The 18,534-nt window shown below is 37.7% G+C and overlaps 1 protein-coding gene across 1 annotated transcript in view; it reads right to left on the bottom strand.

Annotated features, from left to right (window-relative positions):
• Positions 1 to 18,534, bottom strand: part of PHLPP1 (PH domain and leucine rich repeat protein phosphatase 1) — a 248,393-nt gene that overhangs the window by 39,306 nt on the left and 190,553 nt on the right. Inside the window, exon 10 of the mRNA XM_035271295.3 lies at positions 16,315 to 16,470. Within this exon, the coding sequence (XP_035127186.3) occupies positions 16,315 to 16,470 (156 nt within the window). The remainder of the gene's footprint in view (positions 1 to 16,314; positions 16,471 to 18,534) is intronic.

The raw sequence follows: 18,534 nt of genomic DNA, 5'->3' as shown, positions 1-18,534 counted from the left end.
CTAGTGGCAGAGACAGAAATAAAACTTGGATTTCATCAATCTGAAGTCCACAGTTTTCTATCACTTGTCTCCAAAATTCGAATGTTGAAAAATATTTATAAAAACATTTTTGTGGGGACATTTTCATAGATCCTTTTTCTCTAAAGGAGCTGGAAGATCCAGTAGGGCACCTGCATGTAATGTGAAGACCATGTGTGCACAGCATTTCAAATTCAATTCTTAAAATAAGTTAGTAGATAGCACAGTACTCAAGAACTTTTCTCAGCATAAAGTTCAAAAGTCACAGAGAAAAGATACACAGACATGGCTCATGCCCTACAGTGTCTGGAAAGTCACCCGCAACAGCAGTGAGACAAATCCATTTCCTGCTTCTTGAGCAATTGCTCTCTTCTCCTTGGCATATTCTGTCCATTTGACTCATCTATATATAATTTTTGTTTTGTTCGTTTGCTTTTTAGTAATTTCCAGCACATCCTTAAATTTAATAGCCAAATTCTGTCCTTGAATCAGGGCACAGGATTTGGTACCATAACAGATTTACCTATTTGTAGGCATACCAGGCATTCTTTTAATAATTTTCCTGGAAATCTGTACTGGGATTTATATACCATTGAAAATCCATATAGTCACAACTGTCTAACCCCAGCAAACCCCAACTTACTTTTAGGCAACCCTCTGATTTTTGTCTCCAAAGCATTCCAGAAGTGTCAAAACATTTTAAATTTCTTATTATTGCTTGTTTTTATAACAAAGCCCTTTTGACAGTTTCATCTATCTTCACAAGGCTGATACTTCACGGTGTATTTCATTATCAGACCTCCTCAGTCTCCTCCAATCAGTCTCATTATCTTAAATGACCTTGATGTTTTTGAAGTGTACTAGACAAACATTTTGTAAAGTGTCTCTCAATCTAGGTTTCATGTTTCATCATCATTAGAATAAGGTCATGAAGTTTTGCCAAAAATACTACGGAGGTTGTACCTTCTCAGGGCATCACATCAGGAGGTATGTGACGCCAATGTCTTATTGCAGATATTAACTTTGCTCACTTGGTTAAGATGGTGTCTGCCCAGTATCTCCACTGCAAAGTTATAATTTCTTTCTTTTTAATTCAGTAAACATGTAGAGAGATCATTTGAGACTATGAAACTCTTCTGTTTCTCATACTTTTGCCCAATAATTTAGCATTTGTGCTTTGTAACAATCACTTCCGTGTTGTTTGCCAAATGATTTTTCTATTTTCAAGGTTCCCTCTACTTAGTTTGTTAAATGGAATTATCTTACAAAAGCTCTCCCTATTTATTTACCCAATTACCTGTTTTACTTCAGTATGGTCATATAGATGTTTATTTTATACTGCTGGATAGAATTCATTACTATCATTGTATACTTTTTGCTCACATTGTCCCAAATGTGGCCACTGGGAGCTTCTACAAGTTGATGCATGCATCCTTTGACATGCTCCCATCATTTTGTGAGGTTTTTTTTCGTTTTTTTTTTTTTTTGAGACACTTTCCCTCGTGGCCCAGGCTGGAGTGCAATGGCACTCTTGGCTCACCACAACCCCACCTCACGGGCTCAAGTGATTCTCCTGCCTCAGCTTCCTGAGTGGCTGGGATTACAGGCATGCGCCACCACGCCCAGCTACTGTTTGTATTTTTAGTAGAGACAAGGTTTCTCCACGTTGGTCAGGTTGGTCTCGAACTTCCGACCTCAGGTGATCTGCTTGCCTCAGCCTCCCAAAGGGCTGGGATTACAGGCATGAGCCACTACGCCCAGCCAGAACATTTGTTTACTTTTGGGCTCATCTTGTGTTCCGCCTGCTCTAGCCCTACAATCAATCCTGTTTCCAAGGACACCTGATTTCTTTTCTGAAGAATGGTACTTACAAACCAAGGTCTTTTCTTTTTGTTTGTTTTTTTTTTTTTTGTGAAACAGTCTTCTCTGTTGCCCAGGTTAGAGTGCAATGGCCCGATCTAGGCTCCCTGCAATCTCTGCCTCCTGGGTTCAAGTGATTCTCCTGTCTCAGCCTCCCAAGTAGCTGGGATTATAAGCATGTACTACCAGGCCCAGCTAATTTTTGTATTTTTAGTTCAGACGGGGTTTCACCATGTTGGCCAGGCTGGTCTTGAACTCCTGACCTCAGGTGATCTGCCTTCCTCAGCCTCCCAAAGAACTGGGATTCCAGGCATGAGCCACCTCGACCAGCCAAAAACCAAGGTCTTGATGTTAGAGATACTTCCTGGTACTGGGATGTCACTACTTCTAGGCCTTCTTCTCAGCAGAAAGAACTAAAACATACATGTTTAGCTGTCTGGTAAAGTTTGTCTCTCCCTTGTATAACAGTCTTACTTTTTCAGTGTTTTCCTGACTATTCTTATTTGATTCTTTTAACCATATGAACAGTAACATCAATTTGTCTAACTTCATTATAAAAGTGTTTTGGTATTTACATGATGGTTGTATTAAATTTGCAAAGTAATGTACAAAAACCTGATATCTTAACAATATTAAGTCATCCTATCCAAGAACAAGGAATATTGTTCAACTTGTTTAAATTTGCAAATTTCAGAAGTGTTTTAATATTTTGTTCACATAGTTTTTGCGTATTTCTTAAGTTTATTCCTAAGCATTTAATCTTCTTTGATGCTATTTTAAATGGGATTTTCACAACCAATATGTCTTCCAATGGCTATTATCCTTGTGTATACAAAAGCTTTTGCTTTCTGCATATTAACTTTATATTCTGCTACTTTACAGAAATGTATTATTGTTTGAATTCACTTACCAGTGATTGTCTAGGATTTTCCAAGTTTGCTATCATGTTAATTGCAATAGAGCTAATTTATCTCTTCTTTACCAACTCTCATGTCTCTAACTGATCTTTTCTTGTCTAATTCCCTGGGTAATATATCTAGCATAACATTAAGAGTTAAAATAATGGGCATTCCTTTCCTGTTACTGATCTTAATGGAAACACCACTGGGGTTTCCCTACTAAGAAACTGGCTTTAGGACTGTGTGTGTGTGTATACAATGTTAAGGAAGTATATCCCTCAATACCTGAGGTACTATTTTCCTTATTTTTTTATTAACAGCTTTATTGAGATATAATTCATAATGTTTGTCAACACATCAGCTGAGGAACATTTAGGTTGTTTCCATTTTGGGTGTGAGTTAAGTTCAGGTACATGCATACTTTATTTTTGACTCACAAGGTACATGTGTAGGTCTGTTACATTGTGTAATGCTGGCATTTAGGCATCACCCAAATATTTAGGTACCACCAAATAGACCCAATAAGTAGTTTTCCAAACCTTATATCCCTTAACCCTTTCAGAGTCCTCAGTGTCTCGTTTCCAGCTTTATGTCCATGTGTACATACTGTTTAGCTCCCATGTATTAAGAATGTGTGGTATTTGTTATTGCTTCTGGATTAATTCACTGAGGATAACAGTCTCCAGCTGCATTCATGTTGTTGCAAAGGAGGTAATTTTGTTCTTTTTAGGGGCTGTGTAGTATTCCATAGCATATATGTACCATATTTTATTTATCCAATTCACCACTGATGGGTATATAGGTTGATTCAATGACTCTGCTATTGTGACTAGTGTTGCAATAAACACATGAGTGCAGGGAGGGTGTCTTTTTGATAAATGATTTCTTTTACTTTGGGTAGATATTCAGTAGTGGGATTGCTAGGTGGAATGGTATCTCTATTTTTAGTTCTTTGAGAAATCTTCATACTATTTTCCATAGGGGTTGAACTAATTTACATTCCTATCAACAATGTATAAGTGTTCTCTTTTCTCCATATTGTTGCTGACATGTGTTGTTTTTGTTTTTGTTTTTTTTTTACTTTGGACTGGTGTGAGATGGTATCTCATTGTGGTTGTAATTTGCATTTCTCTGATGATTAGTGATGTTGAGCATTTTTTCATGTTTGTTGGCAGCCTGAATATTTTCTTTTGAGAAGTGTCTACTCACATCCTTTGATCACGTTTTAATGGGGTTGTTTCTTTCTTATTTGAGTTCCTTATAGGTTCTGGATATCAGTCCTCTGTCAGTTACATAGTTTGCAAATATTTTCTCCCATTCTGTTGACTGCGTGTTCACTCTGTTGTTTCTTTTGCTCTGCAGAAAGCTCTTTAGTTTAATTAAGTCCCATTTGTCAATATTCGTTTTTGTTGCATTTGCCTTCAAGGTCTTAGTCCTAAATTCTTTGCCTAGGCCAATGCCCAGAAGAGTTTTTCTGGGTTTTCTTCTATGATTTTTATGCTTTGAGGTATTAATATTTAAGTTTTTAATCCACCTTGAGTTAATTTTTGTATATAGTGAAAGGCAGGGGTCCAGTTTCATTCTTCTGCATATGGCTAACCAGTTTTCCCAGACTATTTATTGAATAGGGTATCCTTTCCTCATTGTTTATTTTTGTTGACTTTGTCAAAGGATCAGTTGATTGTAGGCGTATGACTTTATTCCCAGGTTCTCTATTTTGTTTCTTTGATCTATTTGTCTGTTTTTGTACTGGTTTGTTGCAGTTTTCATTACTACAGCATTTGCAGTAAGTTATCTTGAGGTCAGGTAATGTGATGCCTAAGACGTTGTTCTTTTTTGGTTTGGTTATTTGGCTCTTTTGTGTTTCCATATAAATTTTATAATTTTTTTTCTAATTTCATGAAAAATGAAATTGGTAATCTGATAGGAATTACATTGAATCTGTACATTGTTTGGGCAGTATGGCCATTTAAATGAGACTGATTCTTCCAATCCATGAGCATGGGATGTTTTTCCACTTTGTGTCATCTCTGATTTCTTTCATCAGTGTCTTATAGTTCTCCTTCTAGAGATCTTTCACCTTCTCAAATAAATGTATTCCTCGGTGCTTTATTTTTGTGTGTGTGTGCTATTGTAAATGGGATTGTATTCTTGGTTGGTTGCTCAGCTTGAATGTTATTGGTGTATAGAAATGCTACTGATATCTGACGATGACTCTGAATCCTGAAATTTTACTAAAGTTGTTTATCAAGTCTAAGAGTCTTTTGGAGGAATTTTTAGGGTTTTCTAGGTATAGAATCACATCGTCAACAAACAGATAATTTGATTTCCATCTTTTTGGATGGCTTTTATTCCTTCTCTTGCCTGACTGCTCTGGTTAGGACTTTTAGTACTACGTTGAATAGGAATGGTGAGAGTGGTCAAGGAGTCTTGTTCCAGTGTTAAGGGGAACACTTTTGCCCATTCAGTATGATGTTGGCTGTTGGTGTGGCATAGATGGCTCTTATTAGTCTGAGGTATATTCTGTTGATGCCTAGCTTGTTGAGACATTATCATAATGGGATAATAGATGTTAATCAAAGACTTTTTTCTCATCTATCGAGACGATACAGTTTTTGTTTTTAATTCTGTTTATGTGGTGAATCACATATATTTATTTGTGTATACTGAATCATCCTTGCATCCCAGGAATAAAGCTCTCTTGAGCATGATGAATTATCTTTTTGATATGCTGCTGAATTCAGTTTGCTATTTAATGAGGATTTTTGTGTCTACGTTCATCAGATACTGGCCTGTTATTTTCCTTTTGTTCTGGGTCCTTGCTAGATTTTGGTACCAGGATGACACTGGTTTCAAAGAATGAGGTAGGGAGGAATCCTGCCTCCTCAATTTTTGGATAGCTTAAGTTAGATTGGTACCAGCTCTTCTCTGTTATGTCTGGTAGAATTCAGATGTGAATTCATCTGCTCCAGGGTTTTTCTTTGTTGGTAGACTTTTTATTAGTGACTCAATTTTGTAACTCATTCATTATTGGTCTGTTCAGGATTTCGAGTTCTTCCTGGAATGGAATAGAATTTATCCATTTCCTCTAGATTTTCTAGTTTGTGTACATAGAGATATTTGTAGTAGTCTCTCGGAGGATCTTTTGTATTTCTGTGCTATCAGCTATAATGTCATCTGTGTAATTTTTAATTCATTTTTAATTTTGCTTATTTGGATGTTCTCTTTTTTTTTCTTGGTTAATCTAGCTAGTAGTCTATCAATTTTGTTTATCCTTTCAAAGAACCAACTTTTTGTTTCATTGATGCTTTTTTTGGGTCTTAATTTCATTTAGTTCTCCTCTGATCTTAAGTTATTTCTTTTATTCTGCTAGCTCTGGGTTTAGTGTGTTCTGTTTTTTCTAGTTACTTTAGGTTTAATAATTAGTTGTTAATTTGAAATTTTTCTGTTTTCTTGATGCAGGCACTTAGTGCTACAAACATTCCCTTTGCTCCACCCCAGAGGTAACAGCATATTGTGTTGCTATTTTGATTTGTTTTAAATAATTTTTTTCATTCTTGCCTACATTTCATGTTTATCGCAGAGTCAATCAGAGGATCAAGTTGTTTAGTTTCCATGTATTTGTGTGTTTTTGAGAGTTTCTCTTGGTATTGATTTCTAGTTTTATTCCACTGTGGTCTGGGAAGACCCTTGAAGGATTTCAATTTTTTGAATTTGTTGAGATTTGCTTTATCACTGAGCATGTAGTCAATCTTTGAGAATGTTCTGTGCACAGATGAGAAGAATGTATATTTTGTGGTTGTTGGGTGAAGTATTCTGTAGACAGCTAATATTAGGGTCTGTTTGGTCAAATGTCAAATTTAAGTCCAGGGTTAATGTTCTGCCTTAATAGTCTGTTTAATGAGGTATTATTCAAATCAACTATTATTGAATCACTATGTCTTTTCTTAGGTCTGGTATTCGTTTTATAAATCTGAATGCTCTGATGTTGGATGAGTATATACACAGGACATTTAAATTTTCTGGTTAAATTGAACCCTTTATTATATAATGCCTTTTTGTTTTTACTGTTGTTGGTTTAAAGTCTGTTTTATCTGATAGAAGAATAGCAACTTCTACTCTTCTTCGTTTTCTATTTGCATGATTTATCTTTCTCCTTCCCTTTACTTTGAGCCTATAGATGTCATTATATATGAGATGAGTCTCTTGAAGGCAACAGAAGGTTTTCAAGCACATGTACTGATATATCTGAGTCTCAACTCTGTCATAATTATTTCATATTTATATTTGTCATGTTTCCCTCTCTATGGGATATATATTATTTCTTCTTTAATACATTATTTTTTCTGGTATTTAAGGAAGTGTGTATTTTTGTTCTCATGGTTATGTTTGTACTTATGTCTTATTAAAAGACTTTAACCCCTTGGAGTAATCATTATCTGGCTTACCAGTTTTTGTTGGTATTCTGTAAGTTACACCTATTGCCTAGATGGCAATCAGTAAGCTCCTACTTTACTCTTTCTCCTTTTCCTCTCTTACCATTTCTAAGCTGCATTATTTTTTATTTTTGTTTTGTTTTTAGAGACAGGGTCTCTCTCTGCCACCCAGGCTAAAGTGCAGTGGCCCAGTCAGATCTCACCGTACCCTCAAGTTCCTGGGGTCAAGAATTCCTGAGAGGCTCCTGCCTCAGCCTCTCAAGAAGCTGGAACTGTAAGTGTATGCTACCATGCCTGGCTAATATTAAAAATTCTTTGTAGAGACAGGGTCTTGCTCATTACCCAGGCTTGTCTCAAAACTTCCTCTTGCTTTGGCCTCCAAAGTTCTGGGACTACGGGCATGAGCCACCACTCCCAGTCAGGCTGCATTACCAACAGTTTGTCACCACTTACAGTTTTTGTTTATTAATCTTCCACCCTCTTTTCCACCTTTCAGTCTCAAATCTACATTTATATATATACCAAAATGCTCACTATCATTCACTTTGCTAAAATATATTAGTTATTTCTTGGTTGAATAAAGTTTATCTTCTGGTACACATCATTGTCCATACAGCTTTCTGTGTGGACAAAATTCTATATATCTTCACTCTCCAGCATGGAACCCACTAGTTACATGTGGCTACTGAGCACCTAAAATATGACTAATACAATGAAATAACTAAGTCTTATACATTTATAAATTATAATTCATTAAAATTACTATTAAAACGCACTGGATTACATACTTTTTTAACAGGATGAATTTTATGGTGTGTGTTTATCTAAAAAGCTACATGTGACTACAGGCTTCAAATCAGACTTAACAGCTTTAGTAGATTCCTGGAGAAGGGATCATGTTTTTAGAGACAGGGTCTCTCTCTCTCACTCAGGCAAGAGTGCAGTGGCCCAATCCAGATTACAGTGTAAGTCCTTGAAGTCTTTAAAAAACAGCTTTATAGAGACATAATTCACATAATATAAAATACACTCTTTCAAAGTGTGAGACTTAGTGATTTTTAGTTTTTTCACAAACTTGTATAACCATCATATAATTCCACAACAGTTTCATCATTCCAAAAAGAAACTCTATACTCATTTGTAGTCATTCATCATTTCTTCCTTTCCCACATCCCCTGGATCTTCTTAACAGCTTTCCTTCTTTTTTTTCGAGACGGAGTTTCACTCTTGTTACCCAGACTGGAGTGCAATGGTGCGATCTTGGCTCACCGCAACCTCCGCCTCCTGGGTTCAAGCAATTCTCCTTGCTCAGCCTCCTGAGTAGCTGGGACCACAGGCACACGCCACCATGCCCAGCTAATTTTTTGTATTTTTAGTAGAGACGGGGTTTCACTATGTTGACCAGGATGGTCTCGATCTCTTGACCTCATGATCCACCCGCCTCGGCCTCCCAAAGTGCTGGGATTATAGGTGTGAGCCACCGTGCCCAGCCAGTCATAATTATTTGTATCTTCAAAATCTTAAGTTTTAGTACAGTAAGTTTTAAAATTGAACATTCTGGGCTTATTCCAGGTACTCAACCAATACTCTTTTTCAAATGTACTTTAAGATCTTTTGTTTGCTGCTGAAAAAATTCCTTGGATGATAGTTTTAAATAATAGTTGTCACTTTTTTTTTTTGGTCTTTGTTCTAAAAGGACACATATACAAATGTTATTCCTTTTGGATCTGTCTTCCACTTCCACTACTTTATCTCTAACCTTTTCAAATAATTCTTTATCTTATTTTCATTCTTTTCACTTTCCTCTGTTTCTTTAATGTCCCTTATTAACTTTTTGAGTGTATTCTCCCTTGGGCACCATATAATTACCCCTCATTTCTGAGACAACAGTCATTTTCCTCCATTTTCTGATTTCGATCACTTCTTTTTCCATTCCTTCCTGTTTCTCCATTTTGTTCTTAGTTCCTTAACTTTTTGCTTTTTTATATCATAAAATGTTCACTTGACTATATTTAATTCTGCTTAGGAATGCCATCTTATAGTTTCCTTAGGCTTCATAATAACTGTTTGACAGTGGACATACGTTGTTTTTTGTTTTCTCATTTTGGGGGCCAATAACCCAATATTGATCTGTTCATCTTTTTCCAAATCATTTTTATGGTATCACATTGTTTACAAGTTTCTTAGATTGGTGTTATTATCTTCTATCACCATAGCAAAGTCAAGATACACTATGAGATCTCTGTTTGTTTGGACTGAATAGGGAAGGGTTGTGTGTCCTCTGATGTTCTAGTTCACCGGTCTTGTAGAAACTTTAGTTTCTCCCATTTGCTTCATTTCCTCTTCACCAATCCAATTGCCAATTTTCCTTCAATAACTATATTTCTTGCTTGCTACCCCTTCAAGTTGCACGTACTTTTACTTAGGCTTAGGCGGCAGGGGTAGACCCATCTAAACCCATACTACCAGGTCCCCTTTTTCCTCTGCCCCACAGTTTTTCTCATTCTGCCATTGCTTGACACCAAGCCTTAGGGTGTGGCAGGGATAAAGTGAAAGTGTAAGAGACTGGTTGCTGGGAATTGGTGCTTATTTCTCTTTTTATTTATAATTTACCCTCTCACTGAATTAAGATGGGGCCTATCACACTTTGGAGCTACTAAAGGAACAAGATTTCTCACAGAAGATGCTCTAGCCCAGTAGGGTGCAATCTGGCTGCACTTCCTAATTCTCTAGGGAGCTTTCCTTAGTGCAGAATTCTCAACTTCAACTCGAAAATATTCTTGTTAAGTAGGTCAGGGTGGGGCCTCAAAATCTATATAGCAGAATTCTGATGGCTGGCAGAGTTGAGAATCATCATGGAACAAAAACCCCTTTCCTGATGCATTTTCAGGGTTCCTGGGGATATGCACAACCCTCACTGGCAAGGTGGACTTGTCCATCTCATCCACTTTGGAAGCATCAGAGAAACAGGGGCAAAGATTACCAAAACAGCTTCTCAGAGTACAGGCAGAACTCTTCTGATAATCCATGAATGGCCTCTTTTCAATATCAGAGCAGTGTTCACAGCTGAACACACGAATGCTTGAAAGCTTCTGGCTAACCTTTTCTGGTTTGTTCTGGTTAACAACAAATGGAGTTTGCCACAACGCCAACCCTACTGAGATCACATAATTGGCCACTTTCCAATGCCCAGCCCCACTCCCTTCTCTAGGACTGAGGTAGATCTTTTTAGGGGAAAGAGGGAAGAGAAAAGAATGACAATTCTCTTCCCCTTCATAATATTCTAAATCTCATTGACCTATTCTCTAGTTCTGAAAAACTTGTCAGTTGATTTTGATGTAATAACCCTGGTTAAAACTATACCTTAAATATTTGAGAAACATGACACTATAAAAAGCAGAGAAGGGATGTATATGTTATCCAGAAATATCACTAGACACATTCAGTTCTTATATTAAAATTCTTCTTTTATAAAAATCTATTTGTTTCAGCAGTGGTACCTGGGTCACCTTAAGCTTTCAGTGTATTCAGGAGACCCTCTGCACTGGAGTCACGGGCAGAGCCTTGTTAAACATACGGTTCCCAGGCTAGGTGACTCCCTGTCCACCTAGCATCTGCACGCACATTTGATGGCCAGATACCTTCTCCTATGAATTCAGCCTAATTAACAAAGCCCAAATGAACCCTTTAAAGGAGAGTTACAGGTTCCTGTTGTGGGAGAGCAGCTGGGTCTGTGTTTATTCCTGGTTGGACTAGTACAAGGTATTTTCAGCGGTAGAAGTCGGGGAAGTGTATGTTCAAATGAGCTTCATGGTAATTGCTATCCATTTTTAGAGGCTATCCCTCTAAAATCGAAGTGAGAAGACCTGAGATAAGAGCCAGGAATCTGCGTGTTTGATAAGTACTCTAGTAAATTCTGAAGACACTTTGAGAAACACTATCTTCGTCCACTGTGACTCTCAAAACATCAGAACTTTGCGATACAGCAGAATGTCAAAAGATAGCCCTTGTCACTGAAAACCACAGTGTGGGCAACTCAGCTTTTTAAAATGCCAGAAATACCTGTCTTTGCCAAAAGGCACCAGTTGTCATGGTCAATCGATCACACTCTAAATTATCTGTTCCCTTTTAGTCGCTTTGATATTTACACATATTCTGTCTGAGTCACTAAAACTTATGGTCTGTAATGTGACTAATACTCTGGGAATATTTAATAAATACACAAGCAATTACCATGAAGCTCATTTGAACATACACTTCCCCGACTTCTACCGCTGAAAATACCTTGTACTAGTCCAACCAGGAATAAACACAGACCCAGCTGCTCTCCCACAACAGGAACCTGTAACTCTCCTTTAAAGGGTTCATTTGGGCTTTGTTAATTAGGCTGAATTCATAGGAGAAGGTATCTGGCCATCAAATGTGCGTGCAGATGCTAGGTGGACAGGGAGTCAGCCATTGCCAAGACTTCAGGAAGAAACAGAAGGATGGCAGTCCCTCTGGCAATGTCTTATCCATGTCGGTGACCCACAGAGAATGTCTACCCTTCCCGTACCCATCTGCTGATGACAACTAATTATCTGAAACTCTTCTGGAGTGCCCATGAGGAAAATTCTCAACTCTAATTAAAAAGACAGGTAAAATGAGAAATCTAGGCCTGTGTTCCAGATTAGAATACCTTCCTCAAGTATTCAGAGGAAGATGAAGATGACTAAAAGTCGTCTAATTCAAGGTAAATTTCCCTGTCTCTTATCAAATAGCTTCCTGCTACCAGGTATAGCAGATTAATATATTTTATTCTAAAGCTGTAATACCTTCTTTTTTTTTTAATTTTTTGAGGCAGGGTCATACTCTGTAACCCAGACTAGAGTGCAGTGGCATGATCACAGCTCACAGCAGCCTTAAACTCCTAGGCTCAAGTGAACCTCCCACATCAGCCTTCCAAGTAGCTGGGACCAGAGATGTGCACCACCACACCTGACTTGTTTTTTCTAAGTTATGTAATGAAACACAGAACTGTAACCATAAGTTATTATCACACAAATATAAAAAAATGAATTTACATATTTTTAAGATTTGTATTATGTAGCATACTGAATGGAAGGACAACTGAAGCCAACTTTCACCAATGCCTGCAGCTATATGCCAAACACATAGCTTTGTATCATAACAACAACAAAGCGTTGCTCTTCATAACATGAGCCTAAATTATACTAGATCAACCTTATCATTTTCCATCTATTCTACCTTCTTAAACCTACCTTTCACTATGGTTGATTGTGCAGTGACTTTAAACTCATTAGATTGTAAGCTTCTTGAGGATAATTCCTATGTTTAGTCATTTTTCAATGTCCTACAGCATCCAGTACAGTGATTTAAACTCAGTGAGAGGTTTGCTACACTGAACCATGTGAACAAAAGCAAATCACAACTGAAACCACCTACAAGAAGCTGGTCACAAAGAATCTTTCCTAAAAATGGTCTTGAATATTTTAAATCTCATGTTTTCTGGGTTGGCCTACTTCAACACCTGTCAGCACTAGTTATTCACCCCCCTCAAACTCATCAAATCAAATACAAAATATTTGTAAACTTTCCTGAGCTTAAATTATGTCTCAAAATGTAATAACATTTTTAAAAATAGGTAGGTAAAAATCTCCATGTTATTTTTCTTATCTTCTAAAAAGTGAAATGATACAAAAATATGGTTTGAAAGAACAGCGAATCAGATTTATCCCACCCACTTCATATAATCCTATCTACCAGAGATATTCAACAATCTTAACTTTTCCTTCTTATTCTACTAAATCAGTTGCAATGCGATGCTGGAAGTGTAGCAATTATAAAATAAAAAACAAAGGTGTGGGTATATGCCTTCTTGAAAAAGTTTCTTACTTCTGCCATTTTTTTGGTCATTTGTTTTACTCTCATAAAATAAACCCAGATATTTGCTCCTTCTCATTCACCCAACCTTTTACTCCAGGACTCTCCTGTGCCAGAAATGCATTTAATCTGCCCTGTCCTTCTCTCACAGCCTCAAAAGGCTGGCAAATTCTCCCCAACGGCCCGTTTTCAAAAACACAGCTGGCTGAAGACAGGTCAGTCTATTTGTATGGGAATTTCTGCCTAAATGCCTTTAGCTAACACTGCTGGCCTAGCTTATGATAGCAGTGCTCTTCAAGTGGCTCACTTCACATCTCTGTCCAGTTCACATTCACGTTCCATTTCACATAATCCTTGCTTTTCCAACATACAGGTTCCACTTGGGAATTACACAAAAAGCAAAATGAGAAAACCAAGGTTTAGAGTGACCTGCACAGAATTACAAAGTCAACAAGGAAGGCAGTGGTTCTCAATCCTGTGAGTTATCAGAATCCCCTAAAATGACCATTGTTCTTACTTAAATCCTTGTCCAAACATATCTAAACATGAAAATGCAGTCTCCAAAGAATGAAACACAGAAACGTCTTTGTAAAACCAAATTCTCAGAAATGAATAAAGAATGATTATTATCTATTGGAAATTCTAGCACTGTTCACCTTTAATAGTTGTGAACCTACCAGAATTGGCCAGATTCAGAAAGAGTTTTTATTTCACTCAAAGACTCCTAAGACCTAAATCCATCCATGTATTTGGTTCTACAGATTCAGTGTAGAACTCTAAGGGAACAAGTGGATTCTCCTTATGACATAATTTATAATTCTCCATAGGAGAAGAAATTAAACTTTGCAGTATTCACGACAAAAAAGCATCTGTCTAAAGTGATCTGTCTGCTGCATACTGTGCTTTGATATTAATGTAAAAACAAGAATTCTGGCCTGGTATGGTGGCTCATGCCTGTAACCACAGCACTTTGGGAGGCCAAGACAGGTGGATCATTTGAAGTCAGGAATTCAAGACAGGCCTGGCCAACATGGGGAAACCCCATCTCTACAAAAATTATAAAAATTAGCCAGGTGCGGTGGCACACACCTGTAATCCCAGCTATTTGGGAGGCTGAGGGAAGAGAATCACTTGCACCCAGAAGGCAGAGGTGCAATGAGCTGAGATCACACCACTGCACTCCAGCTTGGGCCACAGACCTATAGTCCGTCTCAAAAAAAAACAAAATACCCAAAAACAAGAATTCTTTCAATGATCTTGAAACAGTTTAGTTTTTACCAGGAGGATGACACAGTACTGGCCAATTACAATATGACAATCCCGTTTTCTCACAGTTCTGTTGTTTCCTTATAATTATTCCAGTTGGAATTCGTCGTAACTTACATGAGTACACTGAAGATAATTTTCTTTTTAAGTGAGGAAAACAGAACAAAAGAAAAAGGAAGAGTGCTAGAAATGTTCTATATCTTGGTCTAGGTAAAGTGGTTCTTGCAATCATTTCTACAAATATGTAAAAATTCATTGAACAGTATGCTTAAAAGTTGGACACTTTACTGAATGTAAATCCTATTTTCATAGTAAGACTTTTAAAAGTCTTATTAAAGATTTATGGAAAAGATGAGGAAGAAAAAATTAGTCAGGAATAAAGGCAGTATTTTAAATTCCTTAAATTCTCTATCATTTATTACACAAATATTTTTTGAGCACTTTCCTTTATTCCAGACACAGTGTAAGATGTTGATGATAAAACTACAATTAAGAAAGAGTCGTTGGCTGCATGGAGTTAGTAATCTAATAATGCAGAGAGATAAGTGAACAAGAAATTACATCACAGCGTGTGATGGGTACTATGATAGGAGTAAGCACAGGGATTTAGGAACACGCAGTGGGAAATCTAATTCAGCTTAGGAGAGCCAGAGATCACAGACGACCATTTCACCCACATAATATCACACATGCTGAAACATAGCTAACATCTGTTTTGTAAGGTAAAAAGATCCATTATCATTTCCTTCTCTTCTCTGCACTTCTAGAAGCAAAATTAAATTTAACTTTTTTGTCTTCATCATGAGATATACTAAAAGTTAGATCCTTCATATTGTCTCTAAAGTAATGGTCACTCCCTAAAAATAAACATGGGAGCAGAATTCAAAATAATTCAAGCTATCAGCCTATAAAACATTTTAGAATGATGCACATGGGCTTTGAAGCAAACAAGATGCTCCAAAGTAAGTTAACAGCCAGTGTTAAGGCTTTCTTTAAAGGAAATTCTGTATATGGCAACTCATCACAACAAAATAACAGAGCTTCACTTACCGTTGAATTAACCTCTTCTGCCCATTCAAAACAACTTCTTCAAATGCTTAGTGTATGATACAAGTAATTCAGAAAAATTCTGTTTGTTCAAAACAAAATAACTTAATTGAAAATGGAGGAAATTATGGTAAAGATAAGGACTGATTAAAAAACAGTAACAACTACTGGGTGTGGTGGCTCACACTTGTAATCCCAGCATTTTGGGAGGCTGAGGCAAGTGGATCACTTGAGGCTAGGAGTTCAAAACCAGCCTGGCCAACATGGCAAAACCCCATCTCTACTAAAAATACAAAATATTAGCTGGGCGTGGTGATACCTGCCTGTAGTCCTAGCTACTTGGGAGGCTAAGGCAGGAGAATTGCTTGAACCTGGGAAGCAGACATCGCAGTGAGCCAAGATGGCACCACTGAACTCCAGCCTGGGCGACAGAGTGAGACTCTGTCTCAAAAAACCAAAAACAAACAACAACAAAAACCAGTTACAACAACTAAGCTAACTCTAGGACAATACATTCCCATCACCCAAAGTCACAAACATGTGAAAGCAGAAAGAGAGAATCATAAGACAATGAAGCTAAGCCTGGCATGGGATGTGATCAGGTAGTAACACAGGAGCACATTTCTCATCCGTGTTTGACACCTACACCCCCATGACACGTGTTTATGGATAATGTAACCTAGTTCACTCCAGAGAGCAGCAAAGTTAATAAAGAATCTATAGGATGCTCCTGACTCCATCACGTACAAAACGGTCAGTAAAGTGGCCGGCAAAACTATTTCCTTCATAAATCTGGGACAGACACATAATCAGAAAGTTTATACAGTCTCAGGTCACAGAGGACAAAGATATAAACAAGCAAGTAGTTATAGGCTCAGATGAATAAACAAGACAAATGGCTTTACCTGTCGGCCTTCATCAGAAGGTTAGGCGGGAGCTCCTGGAGCTGGTTGTGTTGCACATCCAAGACTTCCACCGAGGTTCTTTCTAGCCTTTCAGGCAGCCTTGCCAACTGATTGTGTCCTGCCAGTAGTTTCCGGAGACTGCTATTACAAAATAAGCTGTACAAAAAGGGACAAAAGACCAAAAAATGAGTAAGAGTAGGAGGGTTCTTCAATCAAACTTTTACAAATGTTAACTGAGAAATAGTATGTTTTTCCTCAGTTGCATTTCACAGTCCTAATTGTTTCTCCCTTGCCTCACTTCCCTGGCTGTATGTCTCTGTTTTCTTTCTAGCTTAATCTTAGACCGAGGCAGAGACTCCCTCCCAAAGAGAGCAGCATGTACTTAATCCACTATTTTCTTGAGAGACTTAAAGAGCCATTTGGAAGTTTGGCTGTGTTTCTTGTAAAGGTCATCAGAAGTGTCAGAAATGATGAATACTTGTTAATCTAATGTAAATCTACATTACAACCACTTCAGGTTCTCTAACAGTTACAGAGAATAAAACAGGCCCTGGGTTTAAACAGACATCTGGGGGTTGGGGAAAAATGAGGTTACAATTTGCATCCTGATCACTTTAGATTAAGAACTAATTTATCAATCTGCTGTCAAAGAATGAGGTTTCCTCATCCATCTCCTATTTTCCACTATTCTGATCTCACTCTCAAATGCCCACAGTTTTTTTAAATTAATTTTTAATTAACAAAAATCACTTGGGGGGGCCGAGGTGGGCGGATCACAAGGTCAGGAGTTTGAGACCAGCCTGGACAATATGGTGAAACTCCATCTCCACTAAAAATATTAAAAAATTCAGGGGGCATGGTGGCCCATGATTGTAATCCCAGCTACTCGGGAGGCCGAGACAAGAGAATTGCTTGAACATGGGAGGCAGAGGTTGCAGTGAGCCAAGATGGTGCCACTGCACTCCAGCCTGGGCAACACAGCAAGACTCCATCTAAAAAAAAAAAAAATAATTATATATATATATCTGGGACACATTGTGGAATATAAATCTAATAAAGCTAATTAACATATGCATTACCTCACATACTTATCATTGTTGCGTGGTGAGAACATTTAAATCTACTCCCTTAGCTATTTTCAAGAATACAAGACATTGTTGTAACTATAGTTATAATGCTACACAATAGGTCCCTTGAACTTTTTCTTCCCATCTATTCCAAATTACTCCGTCAGCCTCTTGAGTAGCTAGGACTACAGACACATACCACCATGTCTGACTAATTTTATTTTTTGTAGAGATAGGGTCTTACAATGTTGCCTAGGCTGGTCTTCAACTCCTAGGCTCAATTCATCTTCCTGCCTTGGTCTCCCACTGTGCTGAGACTACAGGTGGCCAGCTTTGCCTATTACATCAACAATAGGGCTGATACAGAGTTTGCAACTGAACAACACTATAAACAGAAAAACAATGCATAATCTTTTTGTTCCGTGTTTTAAAAACACACACACACACAAGAATACTGTTTAAATTCTTTAACAATAGAGCATTTGGGATTTACATTGAATAAGCATGTGTTTAGATTCTCAAAAAGCCTGTTCTGACACAGAACAAATTAAAGGTCAATGAATTTGGGGGTGAAACTGGATAAAATGTCAGTTTTCTTGCATTTTTTGTTTACATAAATGTAAAAAATAAATATATAATGTATAAAATATATAAATATATCTTTGTAGCCTTCAGCAGAAGAGGCCTTAGATGCCAATGTGCTATCTGTGGGATTGAGGGGTGGAAAGGGAAAAGAGAACAGAGAAAATAGAAGAAAAGGCCAGGTGCAGTGGCTCACGTCCATAATCCCAGCACTTTGGGAGGCAGGCAGATCACCTGAGGTCAGCAGTTCAAGAACAGCCTGGCCAACACAGTGAAACCCTGTCTCTACAAACATTAGTCATGCATGGTGGCGTGTGCCTGTAGTCCCAGCTACTTGGGAAGCTGAGGGATGAGAATTGCTTGAACCCGGGAGGCAGAGGTTGCAGTGAGCCGAGATCACACCACTGCACTGCAGCCTGGGCGACAGAGTGAAACTCCATCTAAAAAAAAAAAAATTTTTTTTTGACAAATTATTTATTCCCTACTGTTTTCATGCCTGGACACACACACACACACACACACACACCCTCTTATTAATGGTGATGGCTGCAATGGGTCACTTAAATGCTCA

This window comes from Callithrix jacchus, chromosome 13 (assembly GCF_049354715.1).
Source record: "Callithrix jacchus isolate 240 chromosome 13, calJac240_pri, whole genome shotgun sequence".
Classification (NCBI taxonomy): domain Eukaryota; kingdom Metazoa; phylum Chordata; class Mammalia; order Primates; family Cebidae; genus Callithrix; species Callithrix jacchus.
This window is presented reverse-complemented; position numbering and strand designations above follow the sequence as displayed.